At 37.8% G+C, this 21,388-nt stretch overlaps 1 protein-coding gene across 2 annotated transcripts in view; it reads right to left on the bottom strand.

Moving 5' to 3' along the window:
* Positions 1 to 3,730: 3,730 nt before the first annotated feature.
* ZNF292 (zinc finger protein 292) overlaps positions 3,731 to 21,388 on the bottom strand; it is a 35,515-nt gene continuing 17,857 nt past the window's right edge. For both annotated transcript variants that reach the window (XM_081856646.1, XM_081856647.1), the window contains 4 exons: positions 16,425 to 16,627; positions 14,705 to 14,841; positions 13,342 to 13,483; positions 3,731 to 11,796 (listed from right to left, as the gene is read on the bottom strand). In XM_081856646.1, the coding sequence (XP_081712772.1) occupies positions 4,651 to 11,796; positions 13,342 to 13,483; positions 14,705 to 14,841; positions 16,425 to 16,627 (7,628 nt within the window). In that variant the 3' untranslated portion in view covers positions 3,731 to 4,650. The remainder of the gene's footprint in view (positions 11,797 to 13,341; positions 13,484 to 14,704; positions 14,842 to 16,424; positions 16,628 to 21,388) is intronic.

Genomic DNA, 21,388 nt, shown 5'->3' with positions numbered 1-21,388 from the left:
AGGCAGCTAAGTCTAACGTCTACCAAGATTTAGAACACAATAAGCTATTGGTGATTTGTGGTGTTACAAGTAGTTTATCCAAGGGCACAAGAACACAGAACCCTGCCTTATAACTAGCCAGACCATTGCTTCATCTAGCTCATATTATCCACCCTGACTGGCCGTAGTTCTCCAGGGGTTCAGACAAAGAGCATTCCCAGCTCCATCCAGAGGTTTTGGGGATAAAACCTGTGACCTTCTTGCATGCTCAACCACTAAGCTATGGCTCTGGTAAAGCTCATCTGAAAGCACTGCATGAGAATTTGACATGAGAAAATGTCAAAGAACAAAAAAGGTCACTGTTGAAGGCTATTAAATCAATTACCTTTTTGTTACAAAGCATACATATACAATTCTCATGACATTTTTACAGAAATAAGCTTAACACACCCCAGAATATTAAATGCTAGCTGGCAAGTTGCTTCCACTTTTTCTGAGCAACAGTGTGATGTCAGCAAATTTAGATCAAGGCAATTTTTGTTGAAATAAAATATGAAATAAGTAAACACATTAAAGTTTATTTCCATGTGAACACTGACTTCAGTTTTGTATTTTTTAAAAAAACTACCGTTTATTAAAGTGAAAAAGATTTGCATTTTCACCACTCTAATTGTATTCAAGCCTATCTTATTTGCCATGTCTGTGGGCCTTTTCCTACATGATGTTTAGGAAGGGAACACAGACATCAACATGACATATCCAAAAGCTGAGGGCAAAAGTGGGTTTTGGGGTCTACACCCATACAATTTCCTAACAAGCAAGGCCTCTGACTTACGTATCAATTTTCCCAACTCTTCTGAGGGCTAACTTCTTTCTAACTGCCTAATGAACAGATAACTGCCCCCCCCCCCGAATAGATTGCTTTCCAAAAACTGGGGGGAGCTCCTGAATGAAGATACATCAACTATGATAGAATGATTGTTATTAAGGGTGGATGCTTGGCCAGTGATAGTGAGAGCAGGGCTCAGAGGGTAACCAATAGGGATTCCTATTTGCAGAAGGATGGGGAGGGGCATTCATACCCTATTCTGGACAATTTGTTGGGTTCTACAAAAGAACTGTGATCAGAGGGGGCAGGGAGAAAGGGTTGTCAGGCAAATTGCCATTCATAAGTTGTCCACAAGTGCAATTTTGTGTCCCATCGTCTAAACACACCTGCGCTTGGCCTGGGTTGGGGGTGAGCAGTGAGGTGGCCAGATCCAAAATCATTCATGGTCATTAAAACAAAAAGGGGCTGTGAAGAGCTCCAAAAGGACCTCTCCAAATGGAATGGATGGTAAAATGCCCAATGTCATTCAACGTAAAGAAGTGTAAGGTGACAAACGGAGCAAAGTATCTTAATTGCACATATACATTTATGGGGTTTGAACTGGCAGTGACTGGGTCATAGCAGGTAGCCAGAATGCGGCAATCCAATGTGCAGTTGTAGAAAAAAAATCCCATGCTACAGATCATTAGGAAAGAAAATAAGACTAAAATTATCAATACCGTTACATTATACAAATCTGTGGTATTACATTTGGAATACTGCATACAGCTCTGGTCTCCTGAAAACAAGATAGAATCATAGAATTGTGGAGTGGGAAGGGACCCAAAGGTCATCTAGTCCAACCCCCTGCAATGCAGGAATCTCAACTAAAGCATCCATGACAGATGGCCATCCAACCTCTGCTTAGAAACCTCCAAAGAAGGAGAGTCCATAACTTCCTGAGGGTGATATTATAATTAGAAAAGGCTCAGAAAAGGGCATCCAAAATTATCAAGCGGATAAGGAAAGGTTGCATTACTTCAGACTTTTCAGTTAAGAGAAAGGCCATGTAAGAGGAGAAATGATAGAAATGCATGGAATTATGCATGACATGGAGAAAGTGGGCAGAGGAGTTTTTCTCCCTGTCTCATAAAGCTTTGTCCTTTCTTTGGGCTTCCCACAGGAATAGGGTGGACATCCAACAAAGCTGAAGGTTGGGAGAATTCAGAACAAAGTACTACTTCATAGTTAAGCTATGGAATTCATGCCCATAGGAGGAAAGTGATGGCCACCAATTTGCATGGTTTTGAAAAAGGTCTAGACAAAATCGTGGAAAATACGGCTATCAATGGCTACTAGCCATGAAAGCTATGCTCCATCTCCATAATCAGAAGCAGAATGCTTCTGAATACCAGTTGCTGGAAACTGCAGGGGAGTGCTACTGTGCTCAGGTCTACCTTGTATGCTTCCTATGGGCATCTAATTGGCCACTGAGATATTAAGATGGACTAGACGGGCTACTGACCTGATCAAGGAAGCTCTCATGTTCTTACCCGTTTCTAGATCACACAGCATAAAAAAGGCTGAGACAACATTATGTGAGCTTGTTGGGAATGAGGAACTTGAACCCCTTCAGATGTTGTTCACCTACAAATTCCATTACCTCTAATCACTGGAGCTGGCTAGGTTTCATAAATGTTGGGAGTACCAACAGTATCTGGAGGGGCATATTAACAAACTCTGTTGTGGAGGGGCAAAAGAAGAAAAAAAGAGGGCCTCTCCTTTCATGTTTGCCTCTTCCTCCTTTTAATCCCTCAAGTATTTTCATGAAGCAAGAGTGAGAGAAGTATGGTGAATGCTTCTTGAAGAGTCTGGGCACAACCAGGGGGGTGGGGGGAGAAAAGTGGTTACTGTTGCATATTTGTTCATTTAACAGACATTTTAAAATTAGAAACAGGTATGTTATCCATACTTAACATTCAAATTCAACTTATCAAGTGAAATACGCAATAGTGATAACCTGCAGAAGATAAATTAGTCAGTTCTATCTACTATAGGCTTCACTGAAGTCTAACAATCAGTAAAAGAATCCATTTGACCCAACACAATTCAATCCTTTTCCAGCTGCATCAGCCATATATTTATATATGAAAAGGAAGTTGTGCTTATTTTTTCTGGCTTGTGTGTACATGTACTCTTTCTTATGGCAGTATCACACTTCTATTTTGACCTTGGTGACATAAAACATTTAAGTAGGAAGAAGTATTTTGAGCTCAAATACAAATCTTTACTGCTACCATGATGGCAAGTACTGGGTTGCTAATAATCTGTCTCAAACTGGTGTCAAGTGAAGGAGTAAGTCTATGCTGGACCAGCTCATCATTAATTCCTCTTTCTCACCTACTGCTCCCTTGCTGTGCTGCTGGGAAAGAAGTTTTTGAGATACTAGGACAGAGCCTGAAGTCATTTGTCTGATGCCTCAGTAGCAGGGCCATCTTGAGTGAAGTTCAATATGGTGGATGAGACAGTGGTCTCTCTGCCTTAATACTACCCTGCATCAACCTGATGTGTTATTAGTATATTTGCGTGCATGTAATGTAAACTTCAAATGACAAGGAAACTTAATTCTAAAAAAGGCAGAAGGAAACTTACATTTTCTACTGTAACTGTGAATGAGAAGAGAGGCTGTCATCTATTATGAAAGCTGTGTAATTATATTCGGAAGAGCACAAACTCTCATCTTCCATTGAAAAAGCAAATATTGTGTTTCTAATGCTGTTATAGTATATATTTTACAAAAGAGATACCAAGGTGGTAATATCAAAACAAGTAGTGTAAAAATGCATTCATTAAAAAAGATTGTTTCTAAAGCTGTGTTGTAGATGCTACCCTATAAATAAATCTAAATTTCAAAAACAAAAAGGACCTTTGTAAGATAACATGTATAAAACAAGAAATGAAATGTGATTTTATTTAAGGCAATACTGGGCTACTTCACAAATCACCACCTCAAAAATATACACTGCTCCACACTACTAATTTTCTATCACATTCACGATGGGTTATTCAATACCAAAATGTTGTTTAAAATCTTCAGTGTCAGCAAACTATTTAAAATTTACATTTCCATTATATTATGGAAGTGGAAGAATTTTGATCCAATTAAAAGCAATGCAAATGCAGTTATAGGAAAAAGTTTGAGTTAAGTACATATGAATACCATCCAAAGATATTGGATGTTTCAAGTTACAAACACAACTGTGTCAGTATGTATTTTAACCAATTAAGTGTGATCTGATCAATCTCTTCTCCTGTACACACATTTTATGCAAAACGAAACTGGTAGACTTACCTAGTTGTTACTTTAAAAAGTTTAAAAGAATATTTTAAAAACTGGATCACTTAGTTACAAATTAAAATTCTGAATATAAACGTGTCATTTAATATTTCAGACTTACAGACTGCTAACAGCAGCAAATGATTTACAATAATAAATATATACAAAAATGTATCTACAAATAAAAAGTACTGTTATATATGAGCTGTGACCCAGTGAAAAATACCACAGACAATACACAAATATTTGAGTCATGGAAAAGGACAAAAATCTGATAAAAAATTGAGGTTCTGATCAATTATTTACAAAACTGAAACAATGATTCTGTTCCAAGTCCCATAGGGATAAAAACAAAGAAATTTACATGACAACTGTCATGATTTTGCTAGGTTAAATCACTTCAACAGAAAACCTTAAGAAATAGTCTCATGCTCAATGGCTTCCTACTAAAATAAAATAAAAAATGCAGTACAGGTCATGTTTAGACATTAATCATCAGAACATAGAGTCCACACATATTACCCGATTATTTTGTAACCTCTGGATTTTTCTCCAAATGTCCATCAAGTCTTATCAGACTGACAATAGGTTTCATTTCCTGAAGCTGCTTCAACACAAGCTCAGTGCAATTTTTAAAAGTCTTATCTAAAACTATTTTTACAGTACCGCTACACTGAAATTGTGATGGGTTAGCAAACTGTACAGAGATTTCACTTTCAGAACATGATCGTGTTCTTGCAAACGAGGACTTGTCATTAGATTTTCTTGAGTTTGAATGAGAACCTTTTCTGGTTCCACAGCTATTGCAGGCTCTATCTGTAGGTTTCTTTTGCTTCACTGCAGACTCTTCAAGGAACTTGAGGAAAGATACTTCAAATCCCATAGGCTTAAATGAACTCCAGTCAAAAGATGCGGATTGCTCTTCAGCAGTTTGAACAGCGACAGCAGTTTCCTCCTCTCTCCGTACACTACTTACTTCAACAGCTAAGATTTCTTCCTGTTTCTCAACTTTCCGCTTTTTAATCTCAGGATTTTTTTCTTTGTTTGCTCTTTTTAAGTTACCATTTACGTTTTGCTTTTCCGAAAGGGAAGAACTAGTTTCTTGGCAGTCATTATTTACATCAGAAGGCGGCTTTCCATGATTCTCTGAATTTGTGAGGTCCTCATTAACAAGTTTGGTAATGAACATTTCTGCAAGCTCATCCACTTCATCCTTCTCACTCTTCTCAGGTTCTTTTTGTGCCACTGGCGTAGAGGCTCCCAAGTCCTCAGGGGTTTCAGACAAATGTGGCTGCAATTCTGCATCACACGTTTTGTCCTCAATTGCCTCATTTTGTGAAGATACTTCTTTCTCCATTAAATCAGGATGTTTGTTTGAGACAATTAGGATATTTCTGTGTTTTGATGTATATGCTTTAGACAACTTGTGACATTTATAATGTCTAATTATATTATTTTCACTTGTGACAACTGACGAACAGCCTTCTATCATACATGGATATTGTGTGACCAAAGTGCTTGAACATTCTGATAAAGCATCATGCCTACTCTTTATTGAGTACACATACTTCCCACATTTCAAAGTATATGCCTTATTTTCATGGATCTGGCCCATTTTTGAGTTCTTGTTTTCTACAATTATAAGTTTCCTTCGCTTAGTCCTAATTGATATTTTGTTTCCATGCTTTCCTGCCCTATATTTTAATCCTTTATGCTTAATTTTCATGGTTTTTTCCTGATTAGCCTTACTTGAAATATTTTCCTGACCTGGTGTCAAGAATCGCCTCGGTCTTATCAGATGATCTTTATGCCTGTCATTATGCTTATTAAAAATATGTCGTAGGAGATTAGACCTTGTTGCATAAATACGATCACAGCCTTCACAATCACACTTGTACATGCCATCCTCTGTTTTTGTTTGTTTTATCTTTATTCCATGATCCACTTCTAAATGAGTAATATAATTAATATACATTGCAAAGGATGACTTACATTCAGACTGATCACAAGGGAATCTTCCAACATCCGAGGCTGACTTCATGCTTCCAATTTCCTCAGGAGTCATTTCATGAAGCTTCATGTAGTGCTGAATAAGACTAGTGACTTCCTGAAATATCCTTGAGCAATTTCTCACCTCACATCTGAATTCTTTTACAACTACATTTGTTTCAGTTTCATCACAGTCGTCTTCTTTACAAAACTCCTCATCTTTACTCGGCTCACTTTCTTCTTCTCCTTCCACAGAGAAGGAGGGCAGATCAGATTTGTGCACAGCTTGATAATGAAGAATCAAATTCTGCTGTATTGTAAAAGCAGCAAAACAACCTTGATGTACACATCTGTAAGGTCTGTAGGGACTATAACTAGTAGGAAGTTCTAAAGTTTTACATGCTGGTTTGGGGTGTTTTTTCTCCTCTTTTTCTTTCCTATGTCTTCTAATTTTGCGTACTTTGGGTTGTACCTGTATGTTTTTTAGTGTGGCAACATTATAAAGTTCAGGAGGAATGGTAACCACTTGTGGAGGTTTTTCCATTTTTTCAGAAACATCTGGTGTACTTTCTGGCACCACCTCCTCTGGGATCACCCTCTCTGGCACCACTATTTCGGGCACTTTCACAGATTCTATACATGCTTCTTTCTTTATTTCAAGATCTTTAGTCAATTGTGCTTCCTGTGCACTTTCCATTAGCACACAAGGTATACTCTTTAGTTCAACAGGCCTTGGTGTTAAGTTTGCAGTTTTGTTTTGGGATCTTCTCCCATAGGGTCTTTTTAGTTTTAGTTTTACCATTTCCTCTGTTGTAAAGTGATGTACCAGCTGACAGTGGGCCCGGAGGTTAGAATTTCTTGTAAATGTTTTTGGACAGGTAGCTACAACACATTTAAAGGGTGCATATTTCAACTGGTGTTTCTTAATTTCCAGTATCATTTCTGCAGTGTATTGATGTATTTTGCTGTAGTGTTTAAATAATGCATCCTTGGTCATAGCACTGTAACTGCAGCTTGGGGCCTGGCACATAAAAGGTTTATGGGCTTTTTCACTGAACCGATTATGCGTTTCTGAAGGTGGCTGGACAGGAGAAGTGCTCTCAGTTGTTACAAATGGAACAAGAATCTGTGGTAGTGAATCTGCTGGAAGACAATGAATTATACTGTCAAACACTTGACCTGAAGTTTCACTTTCTAAATTCAGCTTTTTCAACCCTTCTAATATTTCCATAATCTGAATATCATCTTTGTGAGAGGTGTCATACTTAGAAGGGCTAATTTTATCAAGGGTGACATTCTGTATGTCTGCTATGTGTTGCGCAAGGTTGGATGGTTGAACAGTTTGTGAAGGGTTTTCTGATGTACACTCAGGAGTACTGATTTGCTGACTCTGCAATGACTCAATTGACACTTCCTGGTTTTCCATTTTAACTTCTACCATCTGAGAGTTCATAGCTGTTTTAATTATTTCAAGGGTCTTCTCAAAGTTTTCAATTACATTCTGCTCTGAAATCTCCAAATTGGAATTTTCCTGAATGCAGGAATCTAGAGTGACCTGAGAGTTGTCATTTTCAGATTTCACTGATAAGCAAACTGTTTCTTCATGAGTGTCATGACTAGTATTAAAGTTCTCTTTGACACTGGCAATTAACTCGCTGTCCACATTGCTCAGTTTTTGTGTAAGATTTTCCATTAACACTTGAGACTCATATTTTGTCAATACATTTGACTGGAAATTCTCTGTCGATATTTGCACATTTTCTTCAGCATTTCTGGCTAAAAGCCCCAATGTTGACAAATCATTAATTACTAATTTCTGTGAAATGTCAGCAGCAGCTTTCTTCTTTTTCTTCGAACCACCAACCCCCTTTTTCTTTAAGTTACTCAATTCTGAATTTTTGATGCTGCTTATGACTGAAATACGTGAAGTATTATTTCCAAAATTATGTGCTGTGGCAGTAGAATTAGAAACCAAGTTGGAACATAAGCCATTTTCAATAGTCTTAAGTATTAAGTCATCTGGAAATACTGGTAAGCTGTTGCATTCTTCTACTGAGGAAATTTTGGTGTTAATTGTTCTGTTTTGGTCTGATAGCAAGGTAGTTGGTAACGAAGGTGACACACCTGGATTTGGCAAAACTGTTGCATTTATTTCAGTAGTACCAGTGATACAGCTAGTTGTAATTACATGTGGTAATATTTCTGTAGAATCAAAAGTACTTGGAATGCCTGCAGTTTCCAAGGCCTGTTTGATAATTTCATTTCCTTCTTCATTTTCACTTGCATTGAAGGTAGTCGTATTAGTCCGTGGAAACAAGTTCTGGAAAAAAGCAGTTGACCGATTTTCAGTAGCCAGCAGCTGAAGGAATGATGGCTCTTTAAAACACACTTCTGGATTAAAAGTTGGCTCCTGTTGCTGCTGTAAGCTCAATGCATTTGAAGAAAGAATCATACTGGCAAGAAGAGAAGATTGTCCATTAAGCTGTAGAGCTTCATGAGAAATTTCCGATTCATCTAGGGGCTTACAATAGGAGCGTTTAGACAGGTGGCCACCAAGTGATCTAGGATTAGAAAAAACCCTATAACATCGACTACAAATAAATTTGCCATCCCTGATTATTGCTGGCCATTTTGCCCGCTTGTTTTGCTTTGGCTTCTTTTCTTTTCCATCTGGATCTCGCCTACGAACCTTTTTCACTTTTTCTGAAACAAGGAGTTGCGGAGTGGTTTCACTGAAGTTACCCTCATTATTTACTTGTGAAGGGAAGAGCACATCAACACTTTCCTCTTTTGTAAAAGCAGAGTTATTGTTTCCTTCTAGGGAGGAAAAGTGACTGGTATTGTTCTCCATTTGTGAGAAAACAGAACTCGGACCATTATCAGCAAGAGAAGGAAAGAGAGAAATTGGACCATTTTCTGAAGGTAAAGGAAGGAAAGGATCTGAACCACTGTCAATGTTCAGAGGCATACCTGGTTTTTCTAGTTCGTCCAGCTGTGAAGGTAAAGTTGCACTGGACAAACTTCCCAATTGTGCGCCTAATGTATTCTCTGTTTCACTTTTAATGTGGGATGATAGACCTATATTTATAACATTTTCCATGTTGGGTAATAGGGAATTAGTCATACTTTCCAGACGTGTTGGAAAAAGAGCGTTAGACAGCTGCTGCAGTTGGCTTGTACAAGGGGGATTTGAAGTGGTCTTGGTTTGTTGAAGAAAAGCATCACTAGTGGGAGTAGATACTTGTGATGGTAAAAAATAAACAATTTTGCTATCATTTGACAGGTTTTGCAAACTGCTTGTTTTTTTACTCCTTTTATTCTTGCGCTGCATCTTAAATGCAGCATATTGATCAGGATGGGCTGTCTTCATGTGTTTGCCAATGCTTTGGCAAGAATTGTAGACTCGAGTACATCCATCAACTTGGCAAGTGAACTTCTGAACTGGAGCTGCCAGTGGTATGATTGGAACAAATGGAGTGCCGAGGTTGCTCTGGGTTGGAGCAAGTGCAATCCCTTCTAAAGTCTTTAGAGGCAAATTATAAAAATTGGGAGCAGTCTTAATGCTCTCTTCCATCTGAAGTTTGGGAGAGAGTAAATTTTGACAGCCTACTTGATTTGGCATGAAGGACATAAGACTTATCTCTTTTTCAGGGCTTTTTGATGCAAGAACTTCAGGTTCAAGTTTAACTGAATGCATGGAAACTGTTTGGGACTCACCAACACAGTCATGTTCCTTTCCTTCCTGGGACACTGCAAGATCATTACAAGTATCTTCAACTGTTGGACATAACTGTTGGACTACAGATGCACCAGTATCTATTTTATTACTCAAAGCAGGTAATTTACCTTTTCTTGCCATGTTTTCTCTAATTCTTTGGCCTAGAAGAGGCATCAAAACACTGCTGGCCACAGCTACCGGTTCTGCCCTTGCAGGAGGAGCAGGTATAGGTTGCTCCACACTTTCTACAGAGATTGAATTAATCTGTTCCAGTACACTAGCTGGCATTTTTGTTCCCTCAGTCCTGAGAGATTCATCTTTGAACTGATCCGATACATAATTTTCTGCTTTGGCACAGATATTTATACCATTTTCAGGTGGTAAAACAAATGTTTCTTTTGGATGGATTTCTTCAGCATTCTCATTGTCTTCTAAAGGTTGGGAAGAATTATTCTCACCATCAGACAGCTGTATTTTTTCAGATGATTTAGTATGGTCTTCAATATGCTTTTCTAATTCATTTTGGGAGCGGTAAACTTTTCCACAACCTGCAAATTTGCAGGTGAAGGTATTATAGTGCTGTGCTTCATGATCATAAAGTAAGTATGCTTCTGAAAACACTCTCCCACATTTTGGAAACATACATTTTGCCTTGAAGAGTGGGTGCTCTTTCCGATGACTCAAAAGTTCAGCATAACTATTAAAGCTAGATTTACATTTCATCTGGATACAGATGTAGGGCTTGCTGCCACAATGCATTTGTAAATGATCATTGAGGTGGGTAACACTTACAAAATGGCGTCTACAGTACTGGCAAATGACTTTTTTGCTCTGCATTTCAAGAAACCGTTTAGCTTCTTCATTGTCTTTATGACCTTTCACATGTGCAATCAAATTTTTAAAGTATTTAAAGCCTTTCTTACACAAGCTAACAGGACATGTAAACTCATTGACAGGCAATGGTTTCTGAACTGGTGTTATCTCTGGAATGTAAGGTTTGTCTTTTTCAAAATTTTCATCATCAGAACCATCATTATCATTAAAAACAATGAAGTCTGCTGCATAAAGGCTGTTCTTTTTTATGTGCCGTTGTTCCTGCTTAACTACAGTATTGTTCTTCTTGTTCACACCAGTGGTTGCTGTTTTAGGTGGTCTTCCTAATTTTCTCAGTGGTTTCATTGCAGCCAGTCTTTCTTTACTAGACTTCTTAACGTGTAGTGTGACATGCGGAACAAATGTTTCTTTAGAATTAAAATTCTGTGCACATATCGGGCAACTATAGATTCCATCCTTGTAGTGTTTCTGTGCATGCCTTACTATTCTATGTCCAAGGAATTCTTTGTCACACAGTACACAATATTGCATGTATGCTTGCCAGTTCCTGAATCTAGCAGATATGAACCCTCGCTCTCTCAGTTTCTTTATTTCTCGGTTTTTCTGCTTTTTATCTCTAATGCTTCTAAGTAAGTTTGTAGCTTCATCAAAACATCCAGAAAGTCCATTCACTAAAGTTTCTTTGTTTTCATCTTGGCAGTCCTCTGCTTTTTCATGCATTTCACTGTCATTCAGCTCATCTATTGATGATACAATTGATGCCTCTTCTCCCATCAATGCAAGACACTGACGTTTTAGCATTTTCCAGTCCCAAAATTCTGGATCGAAAGGCCATTGAGTTTTTAATACAAGTAAGAGCTCACAGCGTAATGAATTTGGTATTGGAAGGTTTTCTTCATCATATTTCTGGTCAGGCTGATTATATAGCATTTCAACAGCATAGTATGCATCCACATTTGGCTCGAGGAGAAATTCACTCAGTTGACAAGCACGTTTAACCTCCAAATCATCAGGCAACAAACAAGATATAGTCTTGCAAATGGAAATCTTGACCTCTGTATTCTCACTGGCTTCCAAACGCAATGCTTTCACACAAAGTTCAATGCATGTTGCAAGTCCAGCAGCATCGATCTGTAAAAGAGACAAATTAAAAAGTAATTTCAAACATTATGTAATGCTTACAATTGATTTCAGTAAATTCTATAAATGATTATTCAAACTCTTTCCCTTACATCTGAACATTAAACATACAATTAAAAAATCCATATTTTTGCATTAAATGGATAATGGTCTACATTTTATCAAAATTAATCACTTCTTCCAAGAACAGTTATAGAATTCAGTTTTTGATTAATATGGTCCTGTTGCAAACTCTTGAAAAAACCCCTTAATTATTAAGTGAAACCAGCAACTGCCTTACAATATATAGAAGCACAAAAAATAATACTGGGGAATAGAGCAACTTCTCTGTCCTTAATTCAATTGTGTCCCGTAAGGCTCAACATTTATCAGAGCTATTATCTGTAAATGCCATTCTCAAACATCTCTGGGTTGTATCCAGAGAAACGTAAGCATAAGGATGTTTGCATGAGAAGAATTTCCCAACCCAAATTGCAGTTACCTACATCCATCAAATAAAATGTTTCTGATGGCTGGAAGATGAGATGCTGGAATGGGAATGAATGAGCTGAAATCAGACAGCAGTATCATATAGCATTTCATGTGAAGGACACATGAATAAAATCTACTTGTGCAAATGTCCTCTTCTCTGGATCCAACCTAGTATCTTTAGCAACTCTTGGGCAGACATCGCTATACAATTTAAGGCAGAGTCAAGCAAACTAAGGTCCCAAACTAATCTTTTAATACAACTGACCTACTAAGACCTATTCCCTGGAAGAACTTCCAATTGCCCACATCATCCTGAAACAGGATGTGGAACTATCTCCCCTATACTAGTATTACCTCCACTATAGGCTGTTCTGTTACAACTGTTTTATTATTTCATTGTTCCTTTGGTCTTGATTTCATGCTGGCCTGGTTTCTTGCTGTATTTTGATGTTTGCTTTTTAACAGTTGGAGGTTGTTTTGGTGCTGCTCTGCATTTGACTTTTTTTTCTTTATTTTGTTTAGCTGTTGACTTCTAAATTTTGAGCTGTTTTTATTTGTAACCTGGTTTACTGGCCTTTGGGCAGGAAAATAGCCTAGAAATATAAACATAACAGGAAAATAAATACTTTACCCAGGATGCTATTGAAACAGAGTGAGCAAAATTTGGCTGTATTGTACCCAATGCAATCTTTCTATTTCTTAAAACTGATGTAGGAGTCAAGGCCATCTAGAATGGTCAAAAGCAACCACAAGCTCTCTCCCACAGATGGGCTCATCCTCCCTCCCTTTCTTTAAAAGATGTTCTAAGTAAATGTTAATGTTTTGGACATTTTTGGCAGCCAGAGATACTAAGTGCAAAGTGCACACTGTCATGCCAGCATTCTCTGAGACAAGAGGAAATTATGCTTCACAGGAACTTCTGACTGCTAGTTTACGCATGCAGATACCATAGTTGGAAGTGCAAAGAACCGTATTTTCATGAGGTAGGCGCACTATACTTTGCAAGTCACTACCAAGTGGATTTCAATTCACAGCATCACGAATAACCTTACTGCACATCCTTACCTCTGAATTGATTACTTTAATTAGGAAGAAAATGTGGTACACTGTCTTTGTTAACACAGAAAGTTGACGACATCTCTCTAGATATATTTGTACAGAAGGCTCCACCCTTTGCTGTAGTTTGCTCCAGAAGAGTGTCAGTTCCCTGAAAATCAAGATTTACAAAGTTTATACTAACATTGAAACACTGTAGTCACTAGAAGCGGGTGTGTGTCTTTCTCTCCTTTTTCCACTGCTGCTGGAAGGAAGTGGGAATTTCAAAATGGCACACTTCCTTCTGGCAGAATGGGATGAAAGACTTTCTCATCTTCTCACCCTCTCACAGTGGATTGGGGTGAGCTGTGAGAGATGTGGAAGGATGGGGATTCACAATGGGGAGGGTAGTGTGTTGGCAGGGGTAGCAAGTGGGCAGGGGTGGAGGGAGGGGGTTGGGAGTTGGCAAGCAATGCAACAGAGGTGGCAGCCCCATGCCCTATAAATGAAGGTAAACAATTGCTAGTATGGCACCTTGGGAATTCCCTGCAGCTTCTACTTACTGGGAAATTTTGGAAACAGTTGGAATACAAAGAAAAACAATAGCTTCAGAGGCAGCCTACCTGCATTATATTTTGGCCAAAAACAGGAGAAAGATTACAGTACATTTAAAATGAAGTACACTTCTATTTATATAAGAGAACTTTTTGACCTAAAGTACCCTAAACTATGCCTGGACACATGGAAAGCAAGTCATTCTTTCTGAATACTTGAAGATGGGGAAATTGGCTTGCTTAATGCATCTTGAGCAGCATAAAACTAAGAGTGATTTACAATCCATCATTCTTGAACTTGTGATTGAAATCTTATTTTAATAAAATTTACAGAAAAATCCTGAATGTTAAATGTGCTAACATTTTCATGACTAAGCATTTCATTCCAAGTATTATATTTTCCCACTTAACACTCAATATCTATCTTATACAGATATAAATGGTAAGGACACACGTTTCAGCATTAAATATGCTCTGGTTTATGTTCACAAGGAGCAGTCTACTAGTCATTTCACTGCATAGTACTTGGAAATGTGCTGGTATAATAAAATCTCACAATGATGAGGTAAGAATTTTAGATATATTAACTTAACTTCTATTACATCAGTCTGCTAAGAGCTGTAGAATTTGGTTCCTACAGAGGTAAAACTACGGTTGCTTTGTAATATTTGATCTCCTATCTGATCCTTAATTAGGATAAATTATGGACACCAATGGCACTAGCTATCACAAGTTATGACAAAATACTCAATTTTATAATATTTCTGTTCCATTACTCCATTTGTATATTTGCTGTATAATATATTCTAACTAACATAGTTCAAAGGATTCAAACCTACCATGCACAATACATCTCTCCCTGCTGCAGTTGACGAGATAAAAATGCTGCACATAAAATAAGAGCACTCTTTTCATCTCCTTCAGATTCTAGATTACAGATCATTTCTAAAGCATCTTTGCAGTCTATAGCTGCAATCTGAAGAGTGAGGGAAAAAAGATTAAGTAATTTGTTTTCAGTTAAAATATTAAATCCGATTACATCAAAACATGCATAGTACATATCAGCAGTTTAAGCAATTGCTTTAAACATTGACAGTCTATGTAAAAACCATGATTATTTTTCAAAAATAAAAAAATTCTAATTTGTACAGTTTATACATTACATAAATCATCTCAATGATCTCCTAAATTTATACACCAGCATCTTCTATTACACTTATCCAGAGATACTGAAAATACTGCTAACACAGACAAAAACACTTAAGTCTCTATGTATATCTTTTATTAGTTTATGGGAGGAATTTAACGTCACACTCTTCTGATCCTTCTGTCAGTGCAAGCATTTCCGTTTGCCAAACAGAATAACCACTCACCTCTCCACCTTCTGAGTACTGTTCTGGGGATTCGCCTTACCAACACACATGGGTGGGCAGAGGGGAAAAGCCCCACTGTGCAAGCAAAATGTTTTGTGCAGGGCTTCTGCTGATAGGTCTTGTTAGGGAAATCCTACCCTATGTTTGTAAGGACCTGGACAAATCATTCCCAAATATAAAATAATCCAAGTGAAAGGACTCCAGGAACCAAAGGACTTAATTTAGGTTAAGAGACTGGGAGCAACCTCTTGGCTTCAGCAAGTTCATGAACTGCCTTCCTTTCCTTATACAGTACTAGAACCCCTTTCTTTTAACCCTTTTCAACTTTAACAATGCTGCAGCAGAGCATCTGCGCTGAGGTCAATGCCAGCCATGGTTAAAGGATTTGAAGGTAGTCAAAAGCTTAGCATTCACCAGGTAGTGTGGTTAATGCTGAAAGAGGAAGGGCATTTTAAAAGATATTAATGCCAAATGGAGTCATTCTGTCATTTCTCTTCAAAAGCTCGAACAAGGCTGTCAGTTCCTTTCTGATTACTGCCAAAGAGGGTCTAACAGATATGAATGTTTCAAAGACTGACCACTGAGCATATTTAATTACCCCTTATCTGAAGAGCTTCCATGAAAACCTTCATCTCCCAGAATTATTGAAAACCATGAATTCCCTCCTAACCTTTCTATGCCCAATTTTTCCAATTTAAAGGCCATTATATCCAAATACTGGGTACTATACATTAACGAATAGAACCCCATATAATAAAATATGGCAAACACCTCAACAATTCTTTTTTAAAGGATAAGAGTCAATGGGTGGAATTAAATATACCACCAATGAGAATATTTCTGCTTGCCAGATGAAACAATCTTCCTTCTCCTCCCTGCCATGCTGTTCTGGGCATTCTCCCAACTCTCCAGGGAGGATCTGGGGCAGGTACAGGGGAAGAGAGGGGAAAAGCTCCATTGAGCTAGCTGGAGTCCTTGTGCTAGCTTCCATGAATGGGGTAGTTGAATCTGGCCCAAGATGTTTTATACCTTACAGTTTGCACTGACTCAAGCTTAACTGTTCTAGAACACAAGTAATTCTTTCTTCAGAGAATGTTACAACATGCACTTCTGAACCATGTTTCCCAATACTCTTATTACTGATGCTTTGAGAAAGTCACAAGGCATATTTCTAAAACATACTTACCTCCTGCATTAGCTTTTCATTTGGTGACCCAGAACAAAGGCAGACTAGATAGGTTTGCTTAAAACTGCCTTTGCTGCTGATTTCTGGATTGTCAGAGCACACTTTTGCCAGGGCAGTTGCTTGAGTTAACTGCTTTGTTTTCATCAAATGCTTAATGCGCACATCCAGTAGCATAGGGCCTTCAAAGGTTAAAAACTGATTCACTGAAAGACAATTAGACATACTGTTAGCTCACCATGCAGTAAGTGTTAACACAGCTCTACATACCAGTATTTATCATGAAAGGCAAAGACACTAACTGTTAGAAGGATTTTGAAAGGGCCCAACTTGACTACAGTAAACCTATTTCAATTTTAAAAAAGCAAGCCAGAGCTTTGATTCTTCCCTCTGATCATCAATGTGGTTAAGAGTTTGGACATGATTTCACTGCTGTACATTCCCTCCTTAATCCCTCTCACCATAAGAGTATAGAAGCTCCTGTTCTGTCACCAGTTATCATGAAAAGAGAAGTAGAAACATGGGTAAGGGTGTTCATAAACCCAAATTCTACCTTGATTCCTTCTCAGGCACAACTTCTGAACAAACCCTATGATATACCAACTTTTCTTAATTATGGTATGGGAAATAAGTGAGATTACCTTTTTGCAGTAATATTATTTGTATTTCAACATAATTTACTTCGGAGAACACAAGTTATAATGAGGGGAGAGGGGGCTGAACAACCTTCTTTCTGAACAATTTATACTGGATGGTGTTGAGGTAAGATTTCATTCGGCACACAATTGTACAAATATATGACTACAGGATTGATAGAACCAACAAATAATCCTAATAAATAAGATCACAAACTAGTCTGCAATTATGTTTTTTTTTATAACAGGAGAGGGACTGGAGGGGCTACAGAGGGAGACAAAGAAGTATTTCCTTCCTGCAACAATTCATTGTATTTTTGTGCTAAGCACCAGATTCTGGCACCCTTCTTGGTTTCTACACTGGGCGCACGGTAGGAGCAGTGTTCCATTCCTCCTCCACTAGCTCGTTCACTGCATGGAATTCCATGCACCCTCTGACATGCAGTTCCTTATCACCTATGGCTCTCAAGCTAGCACTTACAAAGAAAGCTGCAGCAATGAACATATATAAGAGCCAGTGCCAGTGGCATAGCGTGGGGGGACGGGATGACAGGACGGGGAGGGTTGCAGCTCCAGACACATTTCTTTTGAGGGTGTGCAACTAGGCACCCCCACAACAGGTTCCCTCATCGAAGGAAGCCACACCCAAGCCCAGCCTTTGGGGTTGGGGAAGTGAGAGCAGCGGCTCCTTCTCTTTAGGGCCACTCCAGGGCCAGCTGAGAGGGATCTGGCACATGAGGGATCTGCGGAAACAGCTTCTTTGTGTGGTGGCCCAACGCAGCAAGACACCCCAGGGGTCAAGCTTGACCAAAAGGTGGAGGTGTTGGAGAGGTGGTGGCAACACCCCTTTCTATCACTGGGTGGCAGCATCCTTGTGCAACAGCCCAAAGCCAGTCGCAGCACGAGTGGAGGGTAACGACTGCTATGCACACCTATGTGAACAAGTGAAGTGATGAACTGGGGTGCACGCTGCAGTGGGACCAAATTGTGACCCACCTTGAAACCCACCTGGCCAGGCTAGGTTCCATCAAGAGAGACACTCCAGATATATTTTAAGTTGCACATATAAGAACCAAATTTAAAATTGTTTAAAAGGTTTTTTAAACAAAACAAAACAAAAACAGAACCTGATTAAAACCTACTTGTTTTTCTCACATGCGCACACACTAATTTTTATATTTACAAAGAGATTTTAGACACTGGTCTTTAAAAGAAGGGTAAAATGAGAGAGAAATTGGAGAAGAATCCAGATGGCTTTATATATACAATTATGACTCATCTATAGAGTCTAAAGGTAAAAAACCAAAATAAATCAATAAAGCTAGGATGCAAAAGTTAATTAAAAAAGATCCACCAAAAAGGTTAAGGAAATAGATTAAAATCAATGTCACTGCAGCCTGTCTGGATTAAGTAGCTTTATAATATGAAAACAGATATTCTTGCAGATAAATTAATCGTTCTAATTACTTTTCAGAGCAAGCTGATGAAATGGGACGAAAGAGGCAGATTCAGTATTATTACGGCTACAAAAAGACAATTGTGATTTATGATTCAGAGGTCAATCTCATCTGAATTCAGCCATGAATTATTTACAAAGAAACTTTCCAGTATAATAATATTATATTATATATTATATAATAATAAATAATATTTTTAACTAACACACTGATTAAAAACAGGCTTTATCAGTGATATCCACTGAATGATAATACAACTCACAACAATAATTTCAAATACAAGAAACAAACACATTTTATACTATCTTCCAACATTAGGTACATTGCTAGGAATGCTCTTTACAACTTAGGAGAGAGACTTAAATGCAATTACTGAATATCCCTATAATCCAAATTTCAGAAGCCAGAGAATAAAATGTATTCATCAACAGACAAACTTGTCTTTTGTCCGTTCTTGTTACTGAATCTAAGGCACATAAAAAGGTATAAACCCAATATTAAGTGTTTAAATTACTACATCAAAACACACAATACAGTATCAGTCCAATGCAGCTAAGCACTGGCTTACATTCTAGAACATTACTACATTAATACTGCAAAGCAAGAAAGCTTCACTGATAACAATGAGGCGTACTTTCAATTAGACTTGTTTCAGACCAAACTGTAAGGTGACTGAACTTTCCACTTTTAAATGTGAAAGGCAAACAGGGCGAAACAACAATATGTGATCAGTAACTGCCCATTAAATATTTAACACCAATGTATGTGTGAATCAGTAAAGACCAATTAATATTTACAACTAGTATTTATACCTTAATTATGTACTTGTATTTTTGTTATAAAGCCTTCACAATTAAGTTTCTAAATTTCATAAATTAAAATTGTGAATTATATCATAACTTAAAATGATCTATTCAGCCAATCATTGTCTTCATGTTTTTGAAAAGTGAAACAGTATGTGCATTATTTTCCCATACCATTTAAGAAAGACAAAGTTTTAACTTAAGTGAGCATGGAAAGCAATTGTAACTTTGTAATTTTGGAAGGGTCAAACAAATATGTAACAGGCAAAAACTTATTAATAACAATCTTCAATAAGTCTCCCTATACTGACTTGAAATGTTTTGGCAATGCTTTCCAAAACCAAAAGTCAAGGTATATTTTTCATTGACTGCAGCAGCAATTCAATGAAGTGATGTGCCTGCATGGGAATGGTGAGAGAACTACATGTACATCTAGTTTTGTTTGATGTTTTGGTACAGCAGTCCCAATGGCAGAAGAGAAGCCTCTTCTTATACTGAACCGTGACTTTGGCAATGACAACAATTGTAATGAATACATGTACAGGCAACTCCCCGCTTGCGCAGGAGTTGTGTTCTGGGCCACCATAAGCCCGTTCCACCTCCATTCCAGGGCCAAAAACAATGCGTACATTGGTGGTTGTGCGTCAATTGGACACACACAAAATGGCACCATCTATAATCCTACTCAGGTTGCACATGTAGTTCTCCCCGACAATCATATACTGCTTCCTTGATTTGCAGCCTTAATTTTTAATAGACACTTATAGCTTGCTCAACTAACAGCATTCCTCAACCTGGAGCCCTCCAGATGTTTTTGGAATGTAACTCTCACCAGCCCCAACCAACACCGCCAGCGGTCAAGGATAATGGGAATTGTCATCCAAAACATTTAGAAGGCACAAGGTTGAAGAAGGCTGACATAAAATAAGGCACTGGGCTAAACAAAACATACTCAGAGAATATGTATGTTTGGAGGGTTCCCAAATTAGAGAAAAAAATGGGGAAGGTAATTGGATAAAGATAAATAAATAAAATTATTAAGACAGTTTTGGGATGATGAGGAATAAAGAAAAAGAAAATAGGCAAATAAAGAGCAATGAAACAAAGCAGTAATGAATGAATATGGCTGATAGTGACTTAGGACAACAGAACACTTTAATTACTTTCCCTTGGTATAATAGAGTCCATGTTTGTAACCCTGCCTTGTTTAGCCATTATGTTTTTTTTTTTTTATAAATATTTATTAAGGTTTTTTTTAAATATAAATGCACACATAAAACAATCTTACTTTTATAACAACAAATTCTTCACTTCTTTGGACTCCCTCACGTCCCCCTCTCCCATTTACATCATTAAAAAAAATTTTTCCAAACAAATTATCAACTTGTTTACAATCTCATGTCCACACATTCCAATATGATTTAACACTTTTTCCAATAAAATTTTTATATTTTCTTTAGTCTCACTTATCATCAAATTTAAATCTAGTTTAGTGGTGGCCAGTTTTTTATAATCTAGCATCCTTCTTAACATTCAAACAAATTACAATGTTTTTGTAGATACATCTTGAATTTCTCCCAGTCTTCCTCCATCTTTTCTTCTCCCAGATCTCGGATTCTGCCAGTCATCTCGGCCAGTTGCATATAGTCCATCAGCTGCATCTGCCACTCTTCCAGTGTGGGTAAATCTTGAGTTTTCCAATTTTTTGCGATGAGAATCCTTGCTGCCGTTGTTGCATACATGAAAAATGTTCGATCCTTCTTTAACACCTTCTGGCCGACAATACCCAGAAGGAAGGCCTCTGGTTTCTTAGTGAAGGTATACTTAAATACCTTTTTCAGCTCATTGTATATCATTTCCCAGAAGGCCTTCACCTTAGGGCATGTCCACCAGAGGTGGAAGAATGTTCCTTCATTTTCTTTACATTTCCAACATTTATTGTCAGACGAATGGTATATTTTGGCAAGTTTAACTGGGGTCATGTACCATCTATATATCATTTTCATAACATTTTCCTTCAGAGCATTACATGCAGTGAAGTTCAACCCAGTGGTCCACAACCTTTCCCAGTC

This window comes from Podarcis erhardii (genome assembly GCF_964252035.2).
Source record: "Podarcis erhardii genome assembly, chromosome: 3".
Taxonomy (NCBI): Eukaryota; Metazoa; Chordata; class Lepidosauria; order Squamata; family Lacertidae; genus Podarcis; species Podarcis erhardii.
The sequence above is the reverse complement of the archived record's forward strand: the minus strand, read 5'-3'. Positions and strand labels throughout refer to the sequence as shown.